Consider the following 24,825-nt stretch of genomic DNA (forward strand, 5'->3'; position numbering starts at 1 on the left):
TTTTTTTTTTTTTTACAATGAATGCAATGCCATTCCTCTTCAATTTGTCACTCCTAGCATAGTAGACCTTATGATTGTCTGATTCAAAATGGCCAGTACCAGTCCATTTCAGCTCAGTAATGCCTAGGATGTTGATCTTTATGTGTTCCATTTCATTTTTGATGACCAATTTTCCTAGATTCATACTTCGTACGGTTTCACATTCCGATTATTAATGGATGTTTGCAGTTGTTTCTTCTCATTTTGAGTTGTGCCACCATCAGCAAGTGAAGGTCCCAAAAGGTTTACTCCATCCATGTCATTAAGGTCGACTCTACTTTGAGAGGAGCCCTTGTGGCATGGTGGTTAAGAGCTCAGGAAGCTAACCAAAAGGTCGGCAGTTCAGAGACAGCTCTTCCCTGGTTGTATTTTGAATGCCTTCTACCCTGAGGGGCTCATCTTTAGGTGCTATATCCGACGGTATTTCACTGCTATTCGAAAGGTTTTCACTTGCCTTTTTTTTTTTTTTTTTTAAAGAATGAGTTTGTCAGGTCCTTCATCCTAGTCTGTCTTAGTCTGGAAGCTCCACTGAAACCTGTCCACCGTGGGTGACCCTGCTGGTATTTGAAATACCGATGATATAGCTTCCAGCATCACAGCAACATGCAAGCAACCACAGTCTGACAAACTGACAGACAGGTGGTAGAACTGAACTATAGAGGTGGAAAATATATCTTAAATGAAAAATAAAATGAATGAGATCAATAACATTAGTATTGGCATCATTCTAAGGAGCCCTGGTGGTGCAGTGGTTAAGAACTTGGGTGCTAACCAAAAGGTCAGGAATTTGAATCCACCAGCTGCTCCTTGGAAATAGTGGTTAAGCATTCGACTGCTAACTAGAAGGTTGACGGTTCGAATCCACCAGCTGCTCCTTGGAAACCCTATGGGGCAGTCCTACTCTGTCCTATAGGGTTGCTATGAATCAGAATCGACTTGATGGCAATGGGTTTGGCCATTTTTTTTAATTGGAATCATTGCAGAAGATTAAAACCAAACCAAACTGGTTGCCGTCAAGTCGATTCCGACTCATAGCAGATTAGTGAAATTGAAAACAGCAATATAAACTATATATCATAAAAAAAGATTAATCTCCCTAATTTATAAAGAATACTTATAAATTGAAATTTAATAAAGACTAAAACCAATGGAAATAGGGGCTTAAGACATGAACAGACAGTTCACAGAAAAAGTTGTGCTAATGGTCCCCAAACATATGAAAACATCCTTAACTTCACTCATATAATATAAATGCAAATTAAAACCACACTGAGATACCCTTCCTCACTTTCCAAAAAAAAAAACAAACCCATTACCGTCGAGTTGGTTCTGACTCATAGCGACCCTATAGGACAGAGTAAAACTGCCGTATAGGATTTCCAAGGAGCGCCTGGTGGATTCGAACTGCCAGCCTTTCAGTTAGCAGCTATAGCTCTTAGCCACTACACCAGGAGGGTTTCCTACACCACCAGGGTTACCAGATTGACCAAAATCCAAAGATTTGAGGACACCATTAGCAAGGCTGTGGGGAAACAAACACTCTTATTCATTGGTGGATATGCAAAATAGTGCAGTCCTCATGGGAGAGAAAAACGGCATAGAATTTAGCAGTATCTGAGAAAAACTGGATAAGCGCTTACCATTTGACCCAGCAACCCCACTTCTAGGAATCGTATCATGAAGATAACGCTGTCACAAAAATAAATCAATATACACAGTTATTCACTGCAGTATTATTTTAGTAGTAAAGCATGATAAATAACCTAAATGTCCATCCATAAGAAATTGGTTAAATGTAATATAGTCCATTCACGTAATGGAGTACCATGCAGCCATAAAAATAGAATGAGAAGATCTGTATAACTGATATGGAGTGATTTCTGGGATATGTCATTAATGTGAAAAAGTTGAAAAAGAGTGAATATAATATGCTTTCTTTTGAAAAGAAGAAGAAATGTGTACATGCACATACACATATATAGTCATATATGTGAAATTTTTTTTAATTATTTTTGTAAAAAGAGAGGAATGTTAAAATAATGAAAAGGTCATCTATTGGGAGTGTCTGGGAATAGGATGGAAAGTATAGGGATGAGAGTGAGGCTTCTCTGAGAATACCCTTTTATATTTTGACTTTTGAATTATGTAAATGTTTTACTTAATAAAATTAAACAAAAAACTGAGTAACACAAACTGTGAAATTGATTATAAATGGAAACTAGCACAGTAAACAGTGTGTCAAATGGATATCATAACCACATGGGAAAAATAATTCAAGTAACTTTTTTTTTGAAAGCAAAAGAAGCTTTATTTAGTTGGCCAAGCAAAGGAGCACACTGGGACTTGTGTCACCACAATGGCTCCCTGAACAATAGCTGAAACAGCTTTTATTAGGGGCAAAAACTGAGGAAGGGTCCTGGCGGGGAGGAACAGGGTTGTTGATTGGTCGGGTGCGAAAAGATGTTCCCGGGGCGATTCTGTCGTTTGCCCTTGCTCAGTCCAAAAGTGGGGGGGGGGTGGTGATCTCAAACTGTATCTTAAGCTTGAACCCTTCACTTCTGAAAGTCTTCTCCCAATCTTGGGCAGCTAAAGTTTGGTTCCATCTGGCGGGACAAAAGTTCTAGGGTCATCCAGAGGACGAGGTTGATGGTTCTGTGCGTGTCAGGTGGGTCAGATTTGGTCTTAACTGGTTCTGTGGTCTGTGACCCCAGCCTCTTATTTTTCTTACGTTGGTCAGGAAGTTGGCTGATTGCCTGAAAAAACATCGGAAAAACCAGTTAGAAGGGGAGGTGGCTTATGCTACTCTACTTACAAGTTGAGAGTTGGTAATGGTGCCTAGAGGCTGTCGGCCTCATCCCCTCCTTTTCTTTTCAGGATTTGGGTGTTCATTCCAAATATGACTGTCATTGGGAAGTAGGAACGAAGGTCATTCTTCTGTAACTGCTTTGAGCTGGATGGGGCACTTGCATAGAACTGGAAGTCTGGCTTGTACAGGTTCAGGAGGGATGGGTCTGTAACCGTGAAGAATATTCAGGCCTGAGACCCTTAACTTTTGTTCTATAAATTGCATAAGTACTTGTAAGAGACAGGGTCCAAAAAGGCAAATGGCAAAAATAATTAATACAGGGGTTATTATTGGCCAAACCCTTTTGAGCAAAGTGGATACCCAACTGCTTACCATTTTGGGGTTAAAATGAGGAGACGAGGTTTTACTTGAACTGATGTAGCCAAGCTGCTTGTTGGAAAATTTCTCGGACATTGGTTTCACCTAGGCATAAAGTGTTAACATACATGCAACAAGAAGTATTCTGGAGGGCACAGATGCTGCCTTGTTCAGCTAGTAAATAATCTAAGGCAATACAGTGGTCTAAGACCATTCCCACTAGGGAGTCTATGGCTTTTTGTTGTTCCTTGATAGCTTTCCCAATCCAATTGGCAATTTTTTCTATGGTGTCTGTTAGGTGTCCTAAGATGAACTCATGTCAGACTAACCCATTCCAAGGAATAGTGATACTGGATGCTTTAGAAGTCCATCTTACTACTTGTTCAAAAACACCTCTTTTATGGCAGGAGGGACTTCCCTCTGCGAGAGTAGCGTTTAGTGAGGTTATTAAAGTGCGTTCTCCTTGGTGGAGTGCTGGATTGATACATTGGAGGACCCATGCCCTTCGAGTTCTAGGAGGAGAAAGGAGATTTTGTGAGGGCAGAGGGATAATTCAAATAACTTTTTAACACAGAACCTTCACAGTACACCCTTAATGGAGCATATTCTAAAGAAAAATTGGAACTGTAAAGAATCTGGCTTTTTCTTGATGTTAGTGGTTTGGGCATAATAATATGAAACTACTTTGCATATATTTAAAATAGGGCAAATTTGTAAATACGACACCAATATGGAACAAGGGAAGATAAGGATGAACATTGCAGTATTGAATTTAAACTGAAGGTATCAGTATGAACTCTTGACTTTAATATATATGTGTGTATGTGTGTGTTTTCATTTCTTAGAGAAATGACTGTTTCCAGGGCTGAGCAGAAGAGAAAATATAAGATAAATCTGGAACATCCTATTATGCCAGAAAGCAAAGAAGTCTCAAAAAATTATGGGGACATATTAAAAGGACAGTTACCAGCTTGAAGGGGCTCTGACTGATTGAAATCAGAACAAGTTGAGTATCAAAAAGAATGATGATAATAGCGTCCATGGGTCCATAGTGATACACAAAGAAAAAAATTTCAAAGTTGGGGAGAGAGATCGCCTTCACAGAATGCCAGTTAATAAATGTAGACTGACAGAAGAATCCCCATTTTGCAACCACCATTTTAATAATTGATTCAGACAAGGATAATCAATGAATATTAAAAACATTGGGTCAAAGGGTGTTGGAGGATAGGATATTGACATAGTCTCATAGTTTCTCCCTACCAATTACCCATTAATTATAAAGGGAAATTACAATGAAGAAACCTCTTAGTCACTGTCATGGTTTGAATTATGTCCCCCCAAAAATGTGCGTATCAGTTTGGCTAGGCCATAATTCCTGGTACTGTGTGATTTTCCTGTATGTTGTAAACCTGCCTCTATGATGTTAATGAGGGAGGATGGGTGGCAGTTGTGTTAGTAAGGCAGGACCTGATCTACAAGACTCAATTGTGTCCTGAGGCAGTCTCTTGAGATATAAAAGACAGAAGTGAGCAGTGAGACAGTGGGACCTTATACCATCAAGAAAGCAGTGCCAGGAGCAGAGCGCGTTCTTTGGACCAGGGTCCCTGCGCCGAGAAGCCCCTAGTCTGGGGGAACACTGATGAGAAGGCCGAGAGAGAGAAAGCCTTCCCCTGGAGCTGACACCCTGAATTTGGACTTTTAGCCTGCTTTGACTGTGAGGAAATAAATTTATCTTCGTTAAAACCATCCATTTGTGGTATTTCTGTTATGGCAGCACTAGATAACTAAGACAGTCACCCTTCTTAATAAGTGATCAAATTTAGTGTCCTCATTAATTAGACGAACAGATACTATGTGTCTCTTGAGGAATGCAATGAGAAGTACTCAACATCATCTGTGTAGTATCTTTGTTAAAAAATATTTAGCGTGAATGTAATCATGAGGAAACAATCAGGAAAAAAAAATTGTGGGATGTGCTACAAAGCAGCTAGCCCAGACTTTTCAAAAATGGCACTGTCATGAAAGACTGAAAGAAGAAAAGCAACAGGACTATTCTAGGTTAAAGCAGATGAAAGAAACATAACCAAATGCAATATATGATCCATGATTGAATACTCTGTTAAAATTCAAGAGCTATAAAGGACATTTGGGGACAATTGAGAGTATTTTAATATTGACTATGTTAATTAATTAAATTTTGCAGGTGTGATAATATTGTAGTTTTGTAGGAGAATGTCCTTGTTCTAAGAACAAATATACTGAAGTTTTAGGCGTAAAGTGTCATGATGTCTGCGACTTTCACATGGTTCGGGGGAAAAGTATGTAGATAGATGGAAAGCAAATGTGGAAAAATGTTAATTAAGTTGTTGAGTCTAGGTGAAGGGTATATAATTGTTCATTATACTACTTTTGCTACTTTTCTCTAGGTTTAAATTTTTTCAAAATTTAAAAAATAAGGTTTTATATATAGATACAAATACACACACACACATATGTAGCTATACACTTATGAGTGTGTGTTCACGTTCCCCCGGCCACCTCTTTATCTCTCCCCAGAGTTGCCGAATCAGAATCTCTAGGTAATGGGGCTTGGAATTCTGCATGGTAAAATGACTCCCCCAAGACTCTAATGCGGATGGTCTATTTGGGAAGCATTGCTGTAGAAGAGCATTCTTCTCCATTAAAATTTTATATGGTCTCTTTTGCGTTCTGTTCACATAAGGGAGATTACTCCCTTACAGAGTACTCCAGGGAAAAATGGTGGTAACATAGAATGATTCTCAAGTTATCTCAAAGCTGCCAACCTTTTCCTTACAGCCCCATGTTATTACTGAGCTATTCTCTGGCTCAAGATTATGATTATTTCTTCTAAACAGGGCTGTCTGGAGCAATAGTTCTCAAACTTGGCTGCCCATTATAACCATCTCAGAAGCTCTTAAAAATTTCAGTGCCTAGGCCTTACCTCAAATCAGGTAAATCAGAATTTCTGAGGATGGGGCTGATGTATTCTTTCATGCTCTTCAAGGGATTCCAGTGTCCAAGTTTGAGAACTGATCATCTAGAGCAGAAGCTTAGCATCTAGTGAGAACCCTAGTGAACTGTGTTAGTATCCCAGTACAAACTGCCTGCTCAGCAAAATTAATCACACCTCTGGTGTAACTATGGTACACTGGCTTGAAAGGAACCCTTTGTATGTTTCTGTCACTGATCATTCTCATTTGCTAAGTAGCCTCCAGGGCCTGCAATGGAAAGAGGGATTAGAAAAGATGCATGTCTCATTTTTTTGAACTACATTATAAAAATTTGTGGGGAAAGAAACAAAATTTTAGAGAGAAGTGATTTTGACTATGGTGGCTTAAATGCTTATTTTATAAAGGTAATTTAAAAAATATTCAGTGAACTACCTCTTCTCTGCAGCAAAGCTCCTGGCATTGATTGATGCCAGAACCGTCTAATCCTATCCACATCTATAGATCAGCTATCTCAAGATTAGTCATAACCCCACTCCCAATTAAATTAACCTGAATTAACTTGTGTTTGAGTGTTTGTATGGGGGTATAACAGGGAAGTGGTTGTAAAATCCTGTCAAAACTAAAAGGAATCCTGAGAGTCCTTCCCAAATACAATCAGGGTGGGTACTCACTTCTTCCTCAGGGAAGACAGTTTGTTCAGCACCTTTCTTCCAGTTCCACTTCTCCTTTTTGTTTTTATTTTTGTTTTCTCACCTTAGGATGAAATGTAAGTAGATTACTAGTCCTCAGTAAAACTGAAGTTCGGAAACACTGCTTTAGTTTAGTATCTCATCTGACAAAAACAGAAACATGGAAGTGGAAATGAGTTGCCCAAAGTTGTACAGTGAGTTAGTGGCATATTACTATAGATATATTTATATGCAAAGCTTCTTTGGTAGGGGAGAGTGAGTTGGGAGTTTCACAGAATCATCTTGATATCCATAGAATCTAAGAACCCCACAAAGCTTGGAATTATTATATTAGGACAATGGAAGTGTTGGGGAGTGGGGCCCACTACATGTGATTCCTGGTGTGAATGCTGTTCTGTTACCTGCCACAAGAGTGTGTGAACTATGATTAGATTATAGACCTGCTGACCTACATTTGAGGAGCCCTGGTGGTGCAGTGGTAAAAGTGCTCAGCTGCCAGCCTAAAGGACTGTGGTTCGAACCCACTAGCAACTCCGTGGGAGAAAGAGTTGGCAGTCTGCTTCCATAAAGATTTATAGCCTTGGAAACCCTATGGGGCAGTTCTACTCTATTGTATAGGGTCGTTATGAGTCGAAATTGGTTTTGGGTTGGATCTACATTTAAGTCTAGAGCTTCATCAAGTCACTGTTAGTTTAAACAGCTGGACCCTAGCTAATTCATTGGTCCAACAGTTTTGGGAGCACCTGTAAGCTCTTTAGAGCTGGATTTTTGTAGGCTTTTAAAAGAAGGGTAAACACAGAGCTTTCTGGGAGGTAGTAAAACATAATAATTAAGAACTATGAGGTCTGGAGTAAGACCATCATATGTTGAAATGTATCTATGCACTTACTAGTGTGACCTTGGACAAGCTACTACTATGAGTTTCAGTTTCAATATCTGTAAACTAGAGGTAATAATAGTGCTATCTCATGGTATTATTTCAAATATTGAGTGAGAAATTGCATTTTAAATATTTAATACATGGTAAACATTCAATACATATTAGCTACTATACTAATATTATTGTAAGGGTCACCAAAGCTGAGAGAATTTTATAGCCCCTCAAGTTCCAGATGAGTTAGAGGCCCGTTAGTAGCCCCTTACTAAAATATGGATTTGAGAGCTGCATTGCTGGTCCTTCTAGTCACTGGGAACTGAGGGCGTGAAACATGAATTCTCTAATTTTGCTGTCATGCCACCCTACTCCTGACTTTCAGCAAGGTGTAGGAAGCACTTCTCTAGAACAGTTATGCCTTGTTTTGCCTTATCCATAGTAGTACTCAACAGTTCGTGGCAAATCTGCACTAGGTTTGCCTTGCTTACACCCTTTACTGACCCAAGGAGAGTTGTTTTCCCCCACAAAGACCAGGCCTGAATTTCTGGAAGGATTTAATTATTTTTATTTTAGCTGTGATTGCAGAAACTCAAACCATTTTAGAGGGGAAAAAGGGAGGATGGATGGGTTATTAACTCATACAACCAAGAAGTCCAAGGATTTATCTGTTGTTGGATGTGTCTGGAGACAGGGATTTAAAGAGTATCATGTCTCTCCATTTCTTTCTCTACTTTGGATTTATTCTTAAGTATGTTCTCCCTGTAACAGTGCCAAATCTATACACATCTTTCTAGTCATAATCTCAGAGAAAAGAGAGACTCTCCACCAACATCCATACTGTATCAGAAAAGAGTTGACCCAATTTGGATTACATACACACACACACCTTGTTCTACTGGGAATCTGACGCTCTTAAATGGCATGCTTAAATTATTTTCCACCCCATGGCCAGAAAGATAGGGCCGTGTGATTGACATCCCCACCGACTCATAAGGAATTAGGGTGGAGGTTCTTTTTCAAAAGGAAAAAAGTCAGGCAAGTAAAGTAAGTGAAGGCAGTTTTAGAATGAATGATAGGAGTGCCCATATGGCTATTGCCACTGTAGCTGTGGATGAGCTATCCTAGGAAATCTTCTGAACTTGGGAAGCATAGCTTAGCCTAACCAGCTTTGGGATTAAAAGTTTAAATCATCTGGGATGGTAACTCTCTTTTGACTTCCTTTTTTTAAAAAATTTTACCTGTGTATTGAAACAGTTTGTGTAGTGGTTAAGAGTGGTGGTTCATGAGTCAGATTGCCTGGGTTTCAATCCTGTCTTTGCTATTTGCTCACTATAAAATCATAAGCAATTTACTTAACTCTGTACCTCTTCCCTCAGGTATAAAATTAAGATAATATCTAATAATCTCATAGGGTTATCTTTAGGATTTAAGTAGATCTTCAGTGTAAAGGGATTGACAGTATATAGCACACAGTAAAATACTCAATAATATTAAATACTGTTGCTATTGTTTCCAGCTCTGCAGTTTTGGTGCAGCCTGTCTGTTCTTTCATCAGGAATGGGAAGGCTGAGGTAGGTTGGGAGACCTTTGAAAAGCACTAGAATTTGGTATCTCAGATGGAGAGTTGAAGCCAAATTGAAGGAAGCACTTGGAGCTCTAATTGGAAGACCTAACTATGATAATGATCTTATTCTTACAATTCGTTAATTAAACAATACATTCTTACTGGTTCTTACTTGCTGAATGACCATGGACGATTAATCTGTATAAGCTTGTTTTTCCTCTTTTGGAAAATGAAAATTTCTGGGTAGGATGATCTTTTCCATCTTCATTATCACCTGATTCTTAGTTGTTTAAGTAAACAATGAATATCAAAGTGTTTTGTACTTGGTGTGTGTATTTGAGTGTGTATGTGTAACAGAGAAAGGGAGAGGAAAGAGAAATAGTGAGATTGTATTGAGGTAAATAAAAAATATTTGGTTATCAAAGATATCAGTTGACGTATTTGGTTTCTTTTGAAGAGATAATTATATCGCCTTTCATACTCTGCTGTCTGTATCGTTTCTAAGTATCTGTTAATCCTATTTCACATTTTTTTTGATTTTTCAAAGAAAGTTTTCTAGGCATTATATATTCTGTAATATTTGTCTTGGAGTCAGGAAACAAGGCTTGCATACTCCCACTACTTACTTTGCAGCATTACCTTGGACAAGTTACATTCCCTCTTCTATGCCTTATATTCCTCACCTGTCTAATGAGGCATTTCTTCTGTTTACCCTTTAAGTTATTTCCTTAGAGTCTAGGATCGTACAACTGTGAGTGTAGGTTGTGGCAGTAGTAGCTGGATTCCAAAGGGAGAACTTGATATAGCCATTTCCTTTGAAACATATTTTTCATCTGTTGCCTGTTATGTTTGCTACAGGATTTCGGCTGAATGCTTCCTCTTGGCCCATGTTCCTTTTGAAGACATTAAATGGAGCAGAGATGGCTCCCATCAGGATTTTCCACAAGGTATGGTGTCCCTCAAATATCACCAGCTCTAAGCTGCTTAAGGTCAAATGCTTACAGTCTCAATTAATGAGCCTCTGATGTCTACATTATATTTATGGCCTGAGGAAGATTTCTCAGAAACTGGTTTGGAAAAAGGATTTTGTTCAGTACCTTGTGAAGCAGCAGTTATCCGTGGAGGAATAACCTTAGACTGTAAGTTAGGATTCCTGGTTTGTGGTCCTAGCTCTGCTAATAATAAGCTATGTCCACTTAGGGCAAACTGTTAAATGACTTTTGACATCGTATATAAAGTGGGGATCTGTGTACCTCACAGAGTTGTTAAGAAGTTAAAATGTGTTTATTAGTAAGACATATAAAATGTAACATAAATATAAAGGAGCTATTCTTATTATAGATTCTGGAGTTCTATATGTTCTAAACAGGGAGAGAGGAAGGAGACCATTTTTTTGAGCACCTACAGTATGTTTAAGGATTTATATATACTACCTTATTTAATACTCACAACTAACCTTATGAAATAGGAATTATTACTTTCATTTAACAGCCAAGGAAACAAATACTTTTAAATAAAAAACTTGCCCAAGATTACATAGCTAGTAAATGGTGGAATAGGGATCCAAAAGCTGTATTTGCTCTTCATTGTTTCTCAAGGGATGAGGCAGTCAGTCTTCTGTCAGCTGATTTCTTTTAATGAGGTTAGAGTCGCTGTAAAGGGGAGTGAATTAGGTTTGCATATGCTGTTATTTAAGTTTAAATCTTGAGAAGGCTCTGGTTCCCAGAATAAAATGTACTGAGTAACTTTAAAACCGTTTCATTACAAAACACATCAAAGTGCTGGAGGAAAAAATATATATGTATACCTTTAAATGCTTTGCTGAGCTTAACAGAAAGTGAGAGAATTTTCCAGAGACCAAAAATGAAGAAGGAAAACCAGAGTATTAAATGTGTGCGCTAAATCCGCAGCTGCCTTAAAGGGGCTTTGCCAGTTCTACTTTCTGAGGATCTTGTCTTTTAACAGCCACAGTTGGACAGAGGATGAGGCCTTGGGCCCAGGCAAGGCAGGGATATAGACTTGAGACTATCACATAAAAACCAGATCAGATCCCTCAAAAATTTACCCCTTAATGAAAAGATTATTGCATTGATGACAAAGACTTTTTGCCTGGGCTCTCGGTTGGAATGGGAATGGAGTCATCTCTTCTGATAAAACAGTCTTCCCCCATGTAAGTCCAGGGTTCAGATATACTACTTGTATTGTCTAAGAGTCCCAAAGTTATATGGAGATATTTCTGAGTACCTACAGAAGCGAACTCAAAACCTCTCGAGGGATATGCTTTCAACACAGGTTGAACAGAAGTCCCAAAGACAGGGTACCACTGAAGATGAGCACTCAGTCCAGAAGTATAAAACCCTCAAAAACACTGAAAACAGTCTAAGATGATGAGGTGTCAGTAGACACAACAGACAGTAAGATTGTAACCTCAACGACTTTCAGATAATAGAAGTATCAGATAGAGATTATAAATTAAGTATTGGAAAACGACGAAGGAAATAAAATAGGGAATTTTTTTAAATGACAAAAATATAAAATACTACTTTTTTAAACAGATTTAAAAGAGAAGCAAATACAACATCTAGAAATGAAACAATCATTGAAATAAAAAATAGGTGAATAAACAGCTTAGACATAGATAAAGAATTATTAACAGAAAGACATGTGTAAGGAAATTACCGAGAATGCTTCACAGAGAGAAAAAGAGATGGAAAATACTAAAGAGAAGGTAAGGGACTAGGAGAATAATAGAAGGCCCAGTGTATGCTGAACAGGGAAATCCAGAAAGATTAATTAGAAAGAATAGAGGAGAGGCAATATTTGAAAAGATAATGACAGAATTTTCCAGAGTGTGTATTAAAGATAAATACATACCTTAAAACATCAGGGTATAACTATAGAAAACTAAAAGCAAAAGAGGAGATCTGAGCAAGCTATGAAACAGGATCCTTTAAAGGATACAGTTGGGCTAACAGCACATTTCTTGACCACAGCAGTGCAGACTAGAAGATAATGGAATATTATCTTCAAAGTACTGAGAGAAAATAGTTGTCCATCTTGAATTCTGTAGTTACACTATTATTTCAAAATGAGGGTAAAATCAAAATATTTTCAAACAAACCAATATGAGTGGATATTAACATAATCAGTGAAAGGACAATTGGAAGAATGTATTTCAGGAATAAGGTAATTGAACCTGGAAAGTAAGAATGAGATGCAAGAAGTAATGGTGAGGAAAGATACTAGTTAACATGTGAGTAAAGCTAATCAAGCATTGCCTGTAACTGTATAAACCAATCATAATAACAAAAGTAATTAACTGGCAGGATAGCAGTGTGAAACTAAGTTATCAAATACCTATGTAATTTAGGAGTAGTTAAAATATTCTAAGGTTCTTGTCTTGTTTGGGATCAGAGATAAATAAGAGCTTTAGATTTTGTTATATCAAATATGCAGTTAAAATCTTAAGGGAATCCACTAAAGGACTATAAATAAGATGGTTGACTTCTGAATCAGTAGAAGGGGAGAAAGGGAAGAAAATTCAATTGATTGAAAAGGAAAAAGAACCTTGAAAAATCAGGTTAAATAGAAATGTAGACAATAAGACAGCTGTAATAAATCTAAATACATCAGTTAACACTTAACTCACCAGTTTAGTTAGACATAGATTAGATTTTTTTTAAATCTAGCTATATGCTGTTTACAAAAGACAATCCTAAAACATACGACATAAAAGTGTTCAAAGTAAAGGAATATGAAAGATAAGCCAGGCAAACCTTTATCAAAACAAAACTGATGTTAACTGTACTAAAATCAGACAAAGACAACTTTGATGCTAAAAAACATTAAAGAGGTCATTACCTAATAAGAAATAAGTATAGTTCACCAAAAAGATAAATTAGTTATAAATGCACATGCTCCTAAAAAAAATAACCTCAAAGTATGTAAAGAAAGTTTGACAGAATTACATGGAAAAAATGAAAAATCCACAATCACTAGGGAAATTTTTAATACATATCTCTCAATACTTGATAAATCAAGTAGATACAAAAAATTGGTCTATCAATAAGCGTAAGCAAACCAGTATCAAATCAACTGATCAGTTTTTAAAAAATCAATTACATTCCTATTTAACTACAAATAAGGTTTGGAAAATAAAAATTTTGAAAGATACTTTATGATAGCAATAAAATTTTAATATACCTAGAAGAAATGTTAATAAGAAGCATGAGGTGTTTATAGAGGAATTTTAAAAATCTGTATTAAAGAAGACATCTATATTGAAAAAGACTTAACAAATGAAAAAGACTGTCATGTTCTTGTATGGAAAGGCTCAATATCATACAAAGGTTATTGCTTCCTAAATTAACCTAGAAATGTATTGCAATTCCAGTCAAAATCCTAATAGAGCTTTTTGGTAGAATTTGAAAAGCTGATTTTAAAATTCATATGAAATATCAAGGAGAAAGAATAGCCAAAACAACACTGAAGAATGGCAAAGTAGGGAGACTTTTCCTGCCAGATGGCCATTTAATAAGACTATGTTGTTGATACAAGATTAGATAGTAAAACCAAAGGAAGAGAATAGTGAGTACAACACATATTTGGAAACTTGATCTATTACAAATCGGCACCCAGGAATTTTCCAGCCTCCTGGTAAGAATGTACAGTGTTACCATTGCTTTGGAGTACAATTTAACAATATTTAGTAAAGCAGAAGATGCAAATATCTGTCCTGCCATCCAGTCGATTCCAACTCGTAGCAACTCTATAGGACAGAGTAGAACTGCTCGATAGGATTTCCTAGGCTGTAATCTTTACCGGAGCAGATTGCCAGGACTTTTCTCCTGGGGAGCCATTGGTGGATTCAAACTGCCAACCTTTAGGTTAGCTGCCAAGCGCTTAACCTTTGTGCCACCAGGGCTCCTTATGTATCTATCCTAAAACCCATCCTAAACCACACCCATTGCCATCAAGTTGATTCCGACTCATAGCGACTGTATAGGACAGAGTAGAACATAGAGTTTCCAAGGCTGTAATTTTTACAGAAGCAGATTGCCACATCTTTCTCCTGCAGATTAGCTGGTGGGTTTGAACCACTGACCTTTCGGTTAGTAGCTGAGCGCTTAACTGTTGTGCCACCAAAACCAAACCAAACCCACTGCCATCAAGTCCATTCCAACTCATAGCAACCCTATAAGACAGAGTAGAACTACTACCTCCTAGGGCTTCCAACGCTGTACGTCTTTACGGAAGCAGACTGTCACATCTTTCTCCCTTGGAGCAGCTGGTGAGTTCAAACCACCCACCTTTCAGTTAGCTGAGTGCTTTAGCGACTGTGCCACCAAGGCTCGTTTATATCTATCCCACAACCCAGAAATTCTGCTCCTAAGGTATATATCCTAGAGAAACCCTCCTACGTGTGTATAAAGGAACAAGTGTCAGAATATTAATTAAAACTCTTCTGAAGTAGTATACAACTGGAAACAACCTTAAATGTCCATCAAAAGAAAATGAAGAAGTCCTGCTATATACATAGAATAGAAGGCTATTCATCAGTTTAGATAAACTGGAGCTAAATTCATCAACGTGGGTAAATCTGAAAAATATATCAAACAACAAAAAATTATAGAGTGATATGTACAATATGATACCATTTGTATAAAATTTAAAAGCATGCAAATGGACATGTACATATGTAAACCAAAAACCAAACCCATTGCCAGCGAGTCGATTCAGACTCATAGCGACCCTGTAGGACAGAGTAAAACTGCTCCGTAGGGTTTCCAAGGAGCAGCTGGTGAATTCAAACTGCTGACCTTTTGGTTAGCAGGCGAATGCTTAACCTCTGCACCACTGCACCACCAGGGCTCCATGTGCATATGTAGTAAAGTATAAAAACATGCATGGGTAATAGTTTACCTCTGGGGTAGGTGGACGGGAAATTGAATGCAGGAAGAGCACAAAGTAGTCAACTTTATTTGTAATCTTTTATTTCTTTAAAAAAAAAAGAAGATCTGAAGCAAAGATGTCAGCGAAAATGGTAGGATTAACAAAGTAATACTTTGTTATAGTTTGAAATTCATTTAAAAGAAAGACTAAATCTCCATTATAAATCACAGTCACTTTTTAATCATCCAAATGAGATAGAAGCAGTCTACTGGCATATAGCCTCTCTCTTTGTGTCTAGGTTTGTGTATTTCTGTTTCTCATCTAGGAACCACCATCTCCTTCCCACAACTTCTTCAAAATGGGAATGAAGCTAGAAGCTGTGGACAGGAAGAACCCTCATTTCATCTGCCCAGCCACTATTGGGGAGGTGCGGGGCTCAGAGGTGCTTGTCACTTTTGATGGGTGGCGAGGGGCCTTTGACTACTGGTGCCGCTTCGACTCCCGGGACATCTTCCCTGTGGGCTGGTGTTTTTTGACTGGAGACAACCTACAGCCACCTGGCACGAAAGGTAAAGGCCCCCATCTGCGGCACCTTGAAACAGGACTCAGATAATAAGGGACATTACCTAGGTCTTTCATGGTTAGCATATCTTTGCCCATTAACCTTACTAGTAAGCAGAGGGGGCAGGGGCCAGCAGTTTAGGTAAAAACCAAGACCTGCCAGAGATAATCAGAAACAGTAAGAATTTAGTGTCAAATGAAGCCACACATAGAACTTAGGATAATGTGAAAATCCCTTGCTCTGAATAGTCTGGCTTATTCTCAGGCAACTAGCTTATCCCTTACTTTTGTCCCTAACCCACTGAGAGTTTGAATTGTGTCATTCTCAAGGTAGACATCTTCCTCAGGCCTTATGGGCTTTATGTATGAGCTGGAGTAACTTTGTGTTGTAAAATGCTTGAGAACCACTGTGGAAGAATGGAAAAAGCGTGGGCTTTGAAGTAAGACAGAGTTTGAGTTCTAGCTCTGCCTTTTACCAGCCATGTGGCTTTGGGCAGTTAATTCACCTCTCTAAACCTCAAATTCCTTATCTATAAAAGAATACCTACTTCATAAAGTTATTGTGAGGAATAAATAAGATTATATGGGTAAAGTGCTTATCTGGCAAATAGCAAGTGCTAAACCAATGTTTTTATTGTATTACTGCTGCTATTATTATAGTTATTATATACTCTTATGTTTAGTATTACTACATAATATATATTATACTATATTATCATTATTATAATGCCATCATTATAAGAATAATTACTAGCAATGGGAGAGTATACGTAAAGCACTAGAATGGTGCCACAGAGTAGTTGAACAGTACATGTTAGTTCTAATGATCATGATGGTGGAGGTGATCCAGGAAAAATTTTGAGATAACCGCTCTTTTTAAAGAACATAATAATCTCATCCCCTTAAGTCTAAAAGTTTTGGTGAGTCTGAGGGAGTGGAAAGTCACTTTATGGTTTGAGAGTCTCTTTTCTAAACCTCTGTTGAATTCATTCATTCAATTTGCCAAATATTTATTGAGCACCTATTGTGAACCAGGCTGAGGGTACAGCAGGGAAGAAGATGAGCAATGTTCCTGTCCTCTTGGCACTTCCATTCTAGTGGGGTGTTGTTATTGTTAGCTGCTATTGAGTTGGTCCCCAACTCATGGGGACCCCATGCACAACAGAAGGGAACACTGCCTGGTCCTGCACCGTCCGCATAATTGGTTGTGGATCAGACCATTGTGATCCATAGGGTTTTCACTGACTGATTTTCAGAAGGAGATTGCCAGGCCTTTCTTCCTAGTCTGTCTTAGTCTGGAAGCGCCACTGAAACCTGTTCAACATCATAGCAACATGCAAGCCTTCACTGACGGATGAGTGGTAACTGTGCATGAAGTGCCTTGGCCAGGAATCAAACCCAGATCTCCTGCATGGAAGGCAAGAATTCTACCACTGAACTACCACTATCCTCCCCAAATGGGGTAAGACAGACAGTAAACATTTAAATCAAGAAATAAACAGTATATATAATTTCAGATAGATAATTTCCATAGACAGAAATAAGATAATTTCACCTAAGGAAATAAAACAATTGAGAATGATACAATAGTGACAGTGGAGGTGTGGGTATTGAGGGAACTTTTTTATTAACAGATTTATTGAGGTATTGTTGTTAGTTGCCACGGAGTCGATTCCCACTCATGACAATCCCATGCGTGTCAGAGTGGAACTGTGCTCCTTAGGGTTTTCAAGGCTGTGGTATTTCAGAAGCAGATCATCAGGCCTATCTCCCAAGGTGTGTCTGGGTGCATTCAAACCGCCAATCTTTCGGCTACTGGTCTACTGCTTAACTGTTTGCGCCACCCAGGGACCCTTTATTGAGGTATAATTGACATAAAATAAACCGCACATATTTAAAATATTTAAAGTGTGGAATTTGAACAGTTGTTTTATGTATACATCCATGAAACCATTATTGCAATCAAGATAATGAACATATCCCTTATGCCCAAAAGTTTCCTGTGCCCCTTTCTGGAAGGGGAGCTTCTTCTTTAGATAGAATTTCTTTTTAGGAAAATTTATCTGAAAAGGTGATATTTGAATTGAGACCTGAATGATGAGAAGGAGCCAGCCAAAGAAAAAGACTCAGTGGTGCTGAGTCATGAATGAACTTGGTGTCTCAGGGTCAGAAAGACGGCTGGTGTAGCTAGAATGCAGTGTGTGAGGGGGAGAATAGTACAAGATGGTATTGGAGAAGTTAACAGGGGCCAAATTATGTAGGGCATTGTAAGCCAGAGTGATTAATTTTATTCTAAATATACTGGGGAACTATTAGGAGTGACAAGATCTAATTTACTTTTAAAAGTCACTTTGATTTGTATCCAGGATATATAAAGAACACAACTCAACAATTAAAAAATAACCAAATGAAAAATGGGCAAAGGATTTGAATAGACATTTCTCCACAGAAGATATACCAACGGCCAATAAGCACATGAAAAGATGCTCAGTGTCATTAGTCACTGTTGTTTGTTGCTATTGGTAGTTGCCTTCAAGTCGATTCCAACTCATGACAACCCCATGTGTTCAGAGTAGAACTGCTCCACAGGGTTTTCAAAGTTATGACTTTTCGGAAGCAGGTAGCCAAGCCCATGTTTCAAGGCGCGTCTAGGTGGGTTTGAACTGCCAACCTTTCAGCTAGTAGTCTAGCACTTAACTGTTTGTACCACCCAGAGACTCCTCATTAGTCACTAAACCCATTCCCATCGAGTCGATGCCGAGTCATAGCAATCCTATTTATTAGTCACTAGGGAAATCCAAATCAAAATATAGTGAGATGACACTTCACACCTATAAGTATGGCTATAATTAAATGATGGACAGTAACAAGTGTTGGTGAGGATGTGGAGAAATTGGAACCTTCGTACATTGTTGGTGAGATTGTAAAATGCTGTAGCCACTTTGGAAAACAGCTTGGAAGTTACTCAAAATGTTAAACTTAGAGTTACGATGTGTCCCAGAAATTCTACTCCTAGGTATATACTCAAGAGAATTGAAAACATATAGCCACACAAGCCATATCCGTGAATGTTCATCACAGCGTCATTTATAATAGCCACAAAGTGGGAACATTGCAAATGTCCATCTGCTGCTGAATGAATAAACAAAATGTGGTATATCTGTATGATGAAGTATTGTTGAACAATAGAAGAGAATGAAGTACTAATACCACTGCAACATGGATGTACCTTAAAAACATTATGCTAAGTGAAAGAAGGCAGTCACAAAAGACCATACATGGTATAATTCTATTTACGTGAAATGTCCAGAATAGGCAAATACATAGAGACATATATAGATTAGCAGTTGCCAGGAGCTGGGCTGAGGGGAAATGGGGAGTGACTGCTAATGCGTATGGTTTTTTTTTGGAGGCAATAAAGATGCTCTAAAATTAGATGTTTTCACAACCTTGTGAAGATACTAAAAACCACTGAATTGTACACTTCAAAAGGGTGAATTTTATGGTATGTGAATTATATGTCAATAAAGCTGCTATTAAAATCACTTGGGCTGTTCTGTGGAGAATAGGTTGTACACTAGTAACTATGGAAGAAGGAAGAGATTAGGGTTGCTTGGATTAAGATAGTAACACAGAGATGGAGGTAAATTAGGGTAGGATGGGGCGAGACATACTTCTTGGCTCAGAAAAGTGCCACTCCTCTATGCTTCAAGAAAGAAGTGCCCTGGGGTTGGTATGGGAAATCCATTACCGCCCCTGCAGGCCCTGTGAGAGGATAACTCTCTGGAAATAGCAAGAAGAGAGATGCCTTGGCAGTGGTGGTGGAGTCACTTTTGTTTACTTGAAGCCAAAACATGATATGCTTTGGTGTTCCAGGTTTAATTCAGTTAGTAGTCTGACTTTCTCACTTTCTTGCCTAGAGAATTCTCTGCTATTCTGACTGGTAAATCTCCTAGAGCAGTTAGGCTGTTCTCCAGAGCCAGAAGAGCTGAGAGTCCTTGTGTCCAGGAATTGCTGGACACGCATTCCTTCCTGACTACACACCATGCTGATAAGAAATGCGACTCAATCTGTGGTTGAAGCTTTCAGAGGAGTTTGCTGTTTTCCCCTCCTCTTTTGTGTCTCTCTGGAGACTGATTTTTAATAGAAGATCACCAGAGGTACCAGGCTCAGAAGGTTGAGAGAGACCTTTTTCCAGATCAAGTCCTTCAGTCATCATTCCACTAGCCAGGTTGTTTCCTTCAACTATTCCCTTTTCCCCCATCTCATATCCTCAGTAGGTCCTACAGTGTAGCTTTCAGGAACAGCAGAGATTCAGCCATCTTAGTGTCCTGGCTAAGGAGCAGGTGACATACTGTGGAAAAAATGTGGTTACTCAACTCATTTTCACAAAACAAGATGTTCTCTGTGTGTGAGCCTCTTTCTCTTTCTGATCATACCATCTCCTTCCTTCCTACCTTCTGGTTGTTACTGTGCAAATGTTAAAAAATTCAAAATAAGATGAGATTGTTTCTTGCAGCAAATAGGAAAAAATACTAATATTCATTTAACGATCTTTTAAAGACATTATTTCATTTTACCCTTCTGATAACTCTGAACTAGGTATAATTATATTCAGATATATTTCATTTATGAGAAAACTAAAGCTCGGAGAATTAAGTGATACGGATCTGTTGGTATTTGCGTCTACAGGGAGAGACCGCGGAGATGTTTTGGTAGGGCCAGCTATCAGGACCAACATCACTTTGAGCCATATTGCCTTCACATGTCTCCCCTTATCCTCTTCCCCAGTCTCCTTTGGGCTCTCTTCTTCAAAGCATCATTTGAGCCCTGGATTTTGACCTCCAGATCCCGATATGAAATAGGAAAGAAAAAGTATGGTATAACCTATTACTTTTTTGTGACATAGAATAGAACTGAAACAGAAGCATGCAGCCTTGCTTTTGAAATTTAAAAAACAAAATAAGAGTTTGGACCACTTAGCATGACCTTGATCCTAATGAGGCCATTGTTGTTGTTGGGTGCCGTTGAGTCAATTCTAACTCATAGTGACCACATGTGACAGAGTAGAACAGCCCCCATAGGGTTTTCTTGGCTATAATCCTCACAGAAGCAGATCACCAGGACTCCCTCACAGAGCCACTGGGTGGGTTCAAATTGCCAGTCTTTCAGTTAGCAGCCAAGCGCTTAACCATTGCACCACCAGCCTGCTTATCAGCCCATTAGCATCATAATTCACTTAACCTCCTTGTTCTGATGTTAGGCTGGACAAGCCAGTTTCAGATTATAGTTTAGCTTCTATGTAGTTTTATAACAGGAAGAGAACATGAGATCCAAGCTCATTTATATTTTTATTTAAATTAATATATTGCTACTCCAGATTATACATCAGCCTCCTATGACTTCATATAATGTAAACTGGGTCCGATAACAAATATGGGAGTTCAGTGGAGTGCTGCTCTTGAGCACAACTGTTAGAATACATGGTCAGCCAGCCCTCTGCCCCCTCAGTCTACCCTTTCCACCTGTGTGACAGGTTTCGTTGTACAAATACTGACCCATTCCTGACTAAGTGCTATGGTTGATATGCAGGAGTCTTACCCTGGTCTGGAGGATAAGAGTTTGATGCTTAAAAAGAAAACTTCCAGAATGTCTCTTCCATTTTTCTGTTTTTCTTTGAAGTGTTTAAAAAAGTGTTTTCCATACTTATGAATGTTCTCTTCCTTGTTGTAAAACTATGTAGGAAATTATGCTATACTACTTTGGAATTCTGTGTCAAAAAGAGAGTTGGTTAAATTGTAACCCTAGACTATGGAGGGAAAAACTAGGGTAGAGGCAAGAATAACATAACCCAGGCTAACCTATGGGTCACAGCATGTAGGTTAACTGGTAAACTGTTGGATTTTCTTTGTCCATTTATCTGTCCAAGTTCTAACTATCAAGTTACTACTAAGTGCTAGTCATTGGACCAGTTGATGGGAATTGTGGCTTTAGAGTTTGTAGTTTTGTCAGATTATAGACTACTAGAGAAGTTCAACATTGGATAATAAAGTACAGAAGGACCCCTAACCTAAATTGGAGGAGTTGTGGGTTGGAGGTCCAAGAAGGCTTTTGAATGAAGTGACATCTAAGCTGAAACCTGAAGAAAGTTCTAGCTAGTAGTGGGAACAGACGAGCTAAGGCCCAGAGGTTTAAAAAAAAAAAGTGTGGTTGAGGAACTCAAAAATATTTAAATGGCTAGATTGTAGGGTATAGGTAGAAGACCAGAAAGAGATAAGGCTGGAGAGGAAGGCACAGGAAATGCACAGCTTCCCTTGTAGACTATTTTAAGGATCTGAGTCTTTACCCTAGGAGCAATGAGAGCCATTGCATAGGCTTTAAGTATGAAGTTACCAGTCAGATTTGTGTTTTAGAGAAACCATTCTGGCAACAGTGAAAGAGGAGTGGCTTCCAGAAGCTAGAGTTGCTGTTGTTAGGTGCCATTGAGTCAGTTCCAACTCATAGCGCCCCTATGTACAACAGAACAAAACACTGCCCAGTCCTTCGCCATCCTCACAATCATTGTTATGCTTGAGCATTGTTCCATTGTTGCAGTCACTGTGTCAATGCATCTTGTTGAGGGTCTTCCTCTTTTCTTTTTCACTGACCCTCTGCTTTACCAAGGATGATGTCCTCCTCCAGGGACTGATACCTCCTGATAACATGCCCAAAGTATGTGAGGCATAGTCTTGTCATCCTTGCTTCTGAGGCGCATTCTAGTTGTACTTCTTCCAAGACAGATTTGTTTCTTCTTTTGGCAGTCCATGGTATATTCAGTATTCTTTACCAGCACCACAATTCAAAGGCATCAGTTCTTCTTCGGTCTTGCTTATTCACTGTCCAGCTTTCACATGCATATGAGGTGATTGAAAACACCATGGCACACCTTAGTCTTCAGGGTGATGTCTTTGCTTTTCAACACTTGAAAGAGGTCTTTTGCAGCAGATTTGCCCGATGCAATACAATGATTGATTTCTTGACTGCTGCTTCCATGGATGTTGATTGTGGATCCAAGTGGAATGAAATTCTTGACAACTTCAATCATTTCTCTGCTTATCATATGTTGCTTCTTGGTCCAGCTGTGAGGATTTTTGTTTTCTTTATGTTGAGGTGTAATCCATACTGAAGGCTGTGATCTTTGATCTTCATCAGTAAGTGCTTCAAGTCCTCTTCACTTTCAGCAGGCAAGGTTGTGTCATCTGCATAATGAGGGTTGTTAATGAGTCTTCCTCCAATCCTGATGCCCTGCTCTTCTTCATATAGTCCAGCTTCTTGGATTATTTTCTGCGCATACAGATTGAATTAGTATGGTGAAAGGATACATCCCTGACACACACCTTTCCTGACTTTAAAGCACACAGTATCCCTTGTTCTGCTCAAACGACTGCCTCTTGATCTATGTAGTTTCCTCTTGAGCGCAGTTAAGTCTGGAATTCCCATTCTTCGCAATGTTATCTATAATTTGTTATGATCCACACAGTCAAATGGCTTTGCATAGTCAATAAAGCACATGTAAACATCTTTCTGGTATTCTCTGTGTTGAGCCAGGATCCATGTGACATCAGCAATGATATCCCTGATTCCATGTCCTCTTCTGAATCTGGCTTGAATTTCTAACAGTTCCCTGTTGATGTACTGCTGCAGCCGCTTTCGAATGATCTTCAGCAAAATTTTACTTGTAATTTTCTTCAGCTTCAACCTGAACTTGCATATGAGCAATTGATGGTCTGTTCCGCAGTTGGCCCCTGGCCTTGTTCTGACTAATGATATTGAGCTTTTCCATCATCTCTTTCCACAGATGCAGTCAGTTTGATTCCTGTGTATTCCATCTCGTGAGGTCCACGTGTATAGCGCCTCTTATGTTGAAAAAAGCTATTTGCAATGAAGTCATTGATCTCTTAAAATTCTGTAGTGCGATCTCTGGCATCATTTCTATCACCAAGGCCATATTTTCCAACTACTGATCCTTCTCCTTTGTTTCCAGCTTTCATATTCCAATCACCACTAATTATCAAATGCATCCTGACTGCATATTCGATCAATTTCAGACTGCAGAAGGTGGTAAAAATCTTCAGTTTCTTCATCTTTTGCCTTAGTGGTTGGTGCATAAATTTGAATAATAGTCATATTAACTGGTCTGCCTTATAGGCATATGGATATTGTCCTATCACTGACAGCGTTGTATTTCAGGATAGATCTTGAAAAGTTCTTTTTGAAGATGATTGCAATGCCATTCCTCTTCAAGTTGTCATTCCCGGCATAGTAGACCATATGATTGTCTGATTCAGAACGGCCAGTACCAGTCCATTTCAGCTCACTAATGCCTAGGATATCAATGTTTATGCCCTCCTTTTCATTTTTGACAATAGAAGCTATAGGCAGAGATAAAAGCAAGCTATTGTAATATTTCTTCCAGGTGAGAGGTAGAATTGAGGCTGTGACAAAGTTGTAGGAAGGATAAGAATATTAGGGGAGGGGCCATATTTTTTTTTGTAAAAAAGCCAAAATGTATGGTCTTAAATTTTAACACCTATTACATTTATTTTGTTCATTTATTTAACAGTTAACTCCCACAACATGTAAAATAATTTTAGGTTTTCAGCATAAACACTAATGAGGGAATTAAAATTCTTCTTTCCGCCATATCTAGGAAGTTTCTACCTGTACTCCATGTTAAATGGAACTAATTCATTAACTGCATCTTTATATTCCTAGAACTTGGTACATAGTGATTATTCAATATTTGTTGAATAAAATAGTAATGCTGTATTTTCTTTTTTTAATTTTTTTTATACTACTATAGATGAAAATTTACAGAGCAAACTAGCTTCTCATTAAGCAATTAATACACTTACTGTTTCATGACATTGGTTACCAACCCCAGGACGTATCAACACTCTTCCTTTCTCTACTTTGGGTTCCCGATTACCAGCTTTCCTGTCCCCTCCTGCCTTCTCATCGTTGCCCCTGGGCTGGTGTGCCCAATTAGTCTCGTTTTGTTTTATGGGCCTGTCTAATCTTTGGCTGAA

At 38.5% G+C, this 24,825-nt stretch overlaps 1 protein-coding gene across 12 annotated transcripts in view; it reads left to right on the plus strand.

Annotated features, from left to right (window-relative positions):
* The window catches only part of SCMH1 (Scm polycomb group protein homolog 1), a 240,650-nt gene that overhangs the window by 118,015 nt on the left and 97,810 nt on the right, over positions 1 to 24,825 (plus strand). For all 12 annotated transcript variants that reach the window (XM_023727153.1, XM_023727151.1, XM_023727152.1 and 9 more), the window contains 2 exons: positions 10,163 to 10,251; positions 15,522 to 15,765. In XM_023727153.1, the coding sequence (XP_023582921.1) occupies positions 10,163 to 10,251; positions 15,522 to 15,765 (333 nt within the window). The remainder of the gene's footprint in view (positions 1 to 10,162; positions 10,252 to 15,521; positions 15,766 to 24,825) is intronic.

The sequence above is a fragment of the Trichechus manatus genome, unplaced genomic scaffold (assembly GCF_000243295.1).
Source record: "Trichechus manatus latirostris isolate Lorelei unplaced genomic scaffold, TriManLat1.0 scaffold00015, whole genome shotgun sequence".
Taxonomy (NCBI): domain Eukaryota; kingdom Metazoa; phylum Chordata; class Mammalia; order Sirenia; family Trichechidae; genus Trichechus; species Trichechus manatus.